At 33.7% G+C, this 6,843-nt stretch overlaps 1 protein-coding gene across 1 annotated transcript; it reads right to left on the bottom strand.

The window, feature by feature from the left end:
• Nucleotides 1-5,299: 5,299 nt before the first annotated feature.
• On the bottom strand, nt 5,300-6,386 carry LOC107890435 (probable glutathione S-transferase). The gene is made up of 2 exons (XM_016814847.2): nt 5,911-6,386; nt 5,300-5,834 (listed from the first exon to the last, which is right to left on the bottom strand). Exons 1-2 carry the CDS (start codon nt 6,217-6,219, stop codon nt 5,481-5,483), a joined length of 663 nt encoding a protein of 220 aa, XP_016670336.1. The 5' UTR covers nt 6,220-6,386; the 3' UTR covers nt 5,300-5,480.
• Between the last annotated feature and the right edge of the window lie 457 nt (nt 6,387-6,843).

Below are 6,843 nucleotides of genomic sequence, written 5' to 3'. Positions count from 1 at the left end.
CAGAATGTCCCGAAAAAGAACAAAATTTTGATTTTGGAACCTGCCTTCGATGTCATGACATCACCCAAGGATGTCGTGACACCACTGCGTAACTCTATTTTTCGAACTAACCTAACTATTGACATTTTTGTAGCATAATTATATTAGGAATGTTATGCTTTAATTGTTTATTTAGTAGAATTATGTTATAACTCTTCAATAATCTATTCTTTCTTTCTAATCTAAAAATAGGACACATGGCCACCCTATTTTATCATTAACAAAGATTAAATTACAGGCCACCCTCTTTTATTAGCAATAAAGGTTTGCAAACATAATAAGAAGAGATTATCAAATGGACAATTTCAGTGCAAGCACCTTTAGCCCAACTATTGAGTTTAAAGAAGGCAACATGGATAAATACCTACAATAATTACAACTGTATACCTTTATTCAAGAGTAGGGATTTGACCATCTAATGTGGAATTGCAAAAGAATATAGGAAAGTGCAGCTAAAAGGAAGTGGACGAAATTTTGTTTGTCAGCCGAAGAACTCCTAATAATTCCTATGGTGCAAGAATTTTGTCTAGCATTAAAACAAAGGGAAGCAGCCAGACCGTTCTATGAGATGCACTCCTTTGTGAAGGTTAAAGGGGTTAATTTTTTGTAATTGAAATGAGTATTTGCCAAATTTATGATACACCATATTAGTATCACGATTATCTCAATAAAACATATTTGAAGGAATTTAGAAACATTGAGACAGAGGAAATATTGAGATTCCTAATGGAAGGGAAAAAGATGTGGACATATCGAAGGGGAACAGTAATACTTGAAACATTCAATCAAGAGCTAGTGACACCAAAAGCCAAGATGTAGATGAAATTCTTATGTTCGAAAATATGGCCTACAACAGAGATGTCTGAGATTAGTCCAATTCAAGCTATCATAACATATGAGATCCTCTAAAGGAAGCAAATATGTATTGGAACATGGATATATAAGAACATGGTTGATTGTGCGAGGAATTTAGGAAAGGGAATATTTTTCCCTAATCTAATTACAGAATTATGTAAAAGGGCAGGAGTACCCGTTGAACAAATGGATAAAACCATGAATCCCCCAAGAAAATTACTTGGTGATGATTTATTCAAGCAATTTTTTCTTCTATAGACAAAACAAAAAGAGGATTTCAGGAGGATGAGGACTAATATTCAAGAGTAATCTAGTAGGATTAAGAGTAGACGAATTTAGGAAAATTGAAGGCTTATTTCTTTATTAGGAATTTGTACTTTTTATTAATAAGTAATTACTTTAAGGATTGTATTAATTTTTAGGGTGATGTAAAATTTTTTTAGGATTAGGGATACATACATACATACATAATTCTTTGTTTTGTAGTTTGTCTAATTTTTTAGAAACCCAACACGAAGTAGACACAAATAATTTAAGCTTAACACGATCAAAGGAGAAAGCACCCACCATTAGCAATTGAAGCTCCCATGATCAATTGGGTAACTTTTTTCCTTATCTATTTATAGCTAGACATCGAGGACAATGTGTCAACGAAAGTGTGGGCGTAACATAGAAAACTTACTTACTTTTCATTTTTTTTCAATTTTTCTTGTCTTTGGTGTGCCTGAGCTTGTAGAAATACAAGTGATTGGTTAAGAGCGTGTATATAGGTTGCTTGTGTTTATGAATAAATTTGGCATGATGGTAGGTGATTTTAAATTTTTGAGCATTATACTATTAAAGTTCTATATGTTACACTGTAAATAGGTATTAAGCAATCAACTATACCATGTGATATAGAAAATATAAGGAAACAAGCATGCTAGTATGAATGATAAATGGTTGAATTTGTATTTGTTTGGTTGATTAAGTTTGTGTATGTTGAGATATTTAAGGATGGCCTAAGGCATTGTTTGGAACACATCCAGAGCCAAAAAAGTTGGCCTATGTATATTTCACCTTTAGTACCAATCTTTGAGCCTGTGGACACTTATTGATGAACGTCATTACAAACGAATGAGCTTTAAATGTTAATTTGTATTTACCCTTTTTCTTTGGTCCTATAGTGCACAACTATAGACGCCTGACCATACTTATTAAGGGTTAAATAGATACACCATGGTGGAGTTTGTAAAAATTGAGTGAAATAGTAAAGATTGGTGTGATATAGGAAGTATAAGTTACGCTAATATGCGAAATAAAAAGGAAATTAGTATGAGTAGAAAATGTCTTAAACTAGCAAGAAAGCATTCATGAGTGAGATATATTAAAAGAAAGAAAAGTCACAAAGTCACAAAAGAAAGAAAAAACTTGTTCGTTAGTGCGTAAAAACTCATAAGGCTAGCTGTAGTTACTATGTCATTCCATGACTTCCTATATATGGAGAGACAAGGAAGGTGAGAGAAGGAGAAATAAGGTTGTGAATGGGTAAGGGTCATTAAGGGGGAAGAATATGGATCAATACGATATGTCAAACTATTTTCGTGTTTATAACCCTTTTGATGCTTACTGTTTTTGAATTCCTTACCTGTTCTAAGTCTCAGAACGTTACAAGCCAAAAAGTCCTATGTGACATAAACATCCTTATGCATGAATGTACATCATACTAAACATACGCATAAAATGACTATTTGTATTCTACTCAGATAATTAAAGTACTTGTAATTTTTTGATGGATCTCTACAAGAGAGACCCTTAATACTTGTATATTTTGTAACATACTGAACTTAGATGTTTGTAATCAAAAGTTGTAAGTCAAATACTCATCATGTTAAAGTTGTTAGTAAATATGAAATGCCTAAGTCATATGCTCCAAAGTCAATATTTGTATGATATTTACTCAAGGGTTATCGCTTTTATTTCTTATTTTTGTTTATGTTGGTTGAGGACAAGGAATGACTTAAGTGTAGGGGAGTTTGATCTGTCGTAATTCGATGTACTAGATTAAACTAGTTTTCACTCTTAAGGAGCCTGAATACAAGAATTTTTATTATATTTTAGTTAAGTTTCTTTAGCTTTACTTACATTCAATAAAATGTGCAAATTGAGTCTTTTATTGACCATAAGGGCCGAAAAGGCCGAAGAGAGAGCTAACGTACCTTATAAGTGTACAAGAGACTATTAGAAAGCATTTTAAACTGAAACTAGACGTCATGTCATAACGAGGAAGGCCTGATGTCGCAACGTAGAGAGCAAAATGGAGAAAGTATGAAACTGCTTCTGATATCGTGACACAAACTGAGGGTGTCACGACATACCCCTGAAGACGTCTCAAGGAGTAGTATACTGCCACCTCTGCCACAACGCAGGTATTGGTGTGTCGCAACATTGACTTTGGGACGGAAACTAAACACGAATGTTTTGGTCCACACAATTGAACTTAAAGCTCGAGAATGTCAGCTAACCTAGGGTTAAGGATGACGACCACCTGAAGGCTATAAATAGGCTCATTTGGCACATGTTATAGACATCATTCCATTAACTTAGATTCTCTCTTTATATTTAGTTTTGCTTTCTTGCTTTCTTAGGTTTTTTAGGGTTTAGTTTATTTGTTCTTTGTTTTCTTTCAAGAGATCTAATTTGTGAAGGAGATAATCTTCTATGGATTCGCGTTTATTATAAATATCAATCAGGCTTTTCCTAAACTCTCTACTTTAATTCATTCACTATGATTAATCCTTCCATCTATTCCATGTTGTTTATGAAAGCCATGAGGAACTAATACCTTTGTGGGAGATTAGCGAATGGAGCTATGATCTATTAATTATTTTATAGGGTTACTCAATGGATCATCTATTTGGGAAGGGAAGAACGTGAAACAAACCCTAGGCCTGACAACCCAGGAAGTCATCAAGGTGGGAATTAACACAAAATTGGTATTTCCCATTCGTGAACACCTTCACCTCAAGCTAGTCTATACTGTGAGGTCGAAAGATAAGTAGTTCTTGCTGACTGGTTATGTTAGTGTAAGATCGGAAGATCCTACTAGGGTAGCGACTAGTTGATTAACAAGGAACCTGAAGCAACAATTGATAGGGATTACCGAAGCGAGCTAATCACCCATAATTCATATTTGATTTACTCTACTTTTCTATCTCTTTAATTTTATTTCTTTTATGTTCTCGTACTATAAGTTATTCAGAGGACTAATTAGATCTTTTAGTGTTTAGGTAAGAATGAATCTAGCACTTGCCTCCCTAAGGTATGATCTTTGGAGTATTCACTTACTTCGTAAAACTATATTACAACTCGACCTGTATACTGGCGATACCGCCTTATCGTTCAATATTTTATTGTAGTATTCACACTCTGGACGTTCGTACGTCCAGAGGCAATTATCTATATGCCTAAACCGAGCAGGTATCTTAGGTGTTAACCCTTAGTGAAGATGAGACCTAGCAAATATTCTTAGATAAGGGTGGTAAATAACTCAATTAAGGTTAGTTAATGATTTAATTAGATAATGAGGGATTTAATCGATCATAGATCGAGAGCTCGCGCCATTGGCGTTAGGAATAGGAAATTTCATTAGGTTAATTAATTTAATTTGTTTAAATAATATTTTAATTCTGAATCAGCACTACTAACTCGTGACTCAATTAGATTAATAATTATTTCCTGTTATTAATTTAATAATAAAATTCTTCAATCTGCAATCCCTTGGGTACGATCTTCAAAATATTTACCAAGCGTTTCGTCGTAAACTAACTATATAGCTATTTGATCTATTCGCTTGCAAATACCACACATTTTATTTGCACGATTTTTGCTCTAAGCATTTGCACATTTGGAGGTAGTCAGTTAGCAAGTAAAAAATAGTATATACTCTTGAGACTTATATAGGTTATGTACTTAAAGTTTGAGCATTTATTTGTTCATTGAGGAATTCATTCTTATGAGTCCATTTTGTAAGTAAATAAGTGAGTCATTTGGTTTATAGACTAATTTTTCAATAGAAAACTTAGAGGAGAGTGATTTAGACTTTTAGGTGCAAAAGTGAGGTTACTAAACTAGTGAATTTTAGGACTTAAATAACTTGTTATATCATATTGAAATATAGTGAATTATCTCTTTGGGAAAAGTCGGACAGATTTAGTGAAACCAAGCTGTATGAACAATCCTTCTTTGTTAATCTTTATGTTCTTTCGCTGTTTCAAAAGTAGTAGGCACTGCGCAAGTTTTCTTGCAACTATCGGATGGTTTCTTCAATGTTTCTTAGCTTTTATGTACAACACACTTGAGTTAATACTAGTAATTTTAAATGAACAAACACAAACATAATTTGAACTTTTTTAATGAACATGAATGAAACATAAACAAGTTTAAAATAAAATAGATGACCATGAACAAAGACCTGAACATTGAACAAAGGCATCTTGGTTCAAGCTCAATGCCAATTTCGAAGGCATGATTTCAACATTTTATTTCCCTAGGAAAGATCAACAGTATAAGAAAATACGAGCAATAGATACTAATACACAGATGTGTCATTTGGATGAAAGTAGCATTTCCCTGAGAGCCTTGAAGTAAGCAAACATCTCTTGGTAATCAGGAAGGTTTTCTTTGATTATGGGAACTTGTTTGAAATTATTGATCCATCTTTGCAAACGAGGGAACTTGCTAGCATCGAGTAGCTTAACGTTTGTTACATCTTCAACCATTTGTAACCACTGGCTAAGTTGACCAAAAGCTATATCCACCAAGTCAATCTTGTCTCCCCCAAAGAACGTCTTGTCTCCAAGCGCATGTTCTTCAGTGGTTTCTAGCATTTTCAGGCTATCCCTAATCGCCTTCTTTTGTTCTTCACCACTGGTTCGAAACACCATCCAGATTGCTGGAAGCTGCAAGGATCAAAGATACATGCAATATGGAGATCAATCAATGGAACTAAAATCCGGCGAAAGCCAAAGGGTTTACCTTATCCTCAGCAAATTTAATCCAAAAACGAGCGATGGCTCTATCATAAGGATCAGTTGGCAGCAGGGAATTTTGTGGCCAAATCTCTTGGATATATTCAAGAATGATCATAGACTCACAAATTGACTTTCCACTATGGATAAGTACTGGTATCTTCTTGTGAACTGGATTATGCTGGAGAAGCAGTGGACCTTTGTTGTTCAGATCTTCTTCTATGAATTCATATGCTATACCTTTCAATTTCAGGACCCAAACAACTCTATAGTAGAAAGGACTCGGCCATGTTCCAAGCAGCTTCACTTCAGCCATATGTGAGAGTTTTTCGTTTAAAAAAAACAATTCTGGAGGATTCAGAAATTCAGTGTTGGGACTTGGCCAATTTATGTAGTGATTTCAATGGAGTCCGACGACTCAAACAGTCAGGGTTTTTTTTTTTTACTTGTTTTTAATCAATGCCTTACATAAAATAGGTTGCCTTCTTGGAAAATTTCTCCATATGTTCCATGTACTCTATAGTGGAAAGATGGGACGTGTTATTCCCGTCTTTGACCAGGGCAGCAGTCAAAGAAAATGAAATGAGTATATTTTATTATAATATATTTTCAGTAGGTGAATGCATACTGCATTTATCCTTATTATACAGTATAATAATACCATTCCAAGGAATCAAACTTATAGGCTTGTCAATGGCTTCGTAAATCTTAAAATTGTTGGAAAATATTCTATTTGAAAATGATTTTTATAGTAAAAAATAAAAAACTTCAAAATCGAGTCCATCAGAATATTTATAGTAATAAATCAATTATTAAATTTGTACTTATATTTTTGGCTAAACGAATTCTTTTCGTTCTTTGCTTTCAACTGAACGGCTTTATTCATTATTCTCGTAACACGAACTATTTCAAGTATGAGTTCGAACAATTTAAATCAAAT

The sequence above is a fragment of the Gossypium hirsutum genome, chromosome D09 (genome assembly GCF_007990345.1).
Source record: "Gossypium hirsutum isolate 1008001.06 chromosome D09, Gossypium_hirsutum_v2.1, whole genome shotgun sequence".
NCBI lineage: Eukaryota > Viridiplantae > Streptophyta > Magnoliopsida > Malvales > Malvaceae > Gossypium > Gossypium hirsutum.
This window is presented reverse-complemented; position numbering and strand designations above follow the sequence as displayed.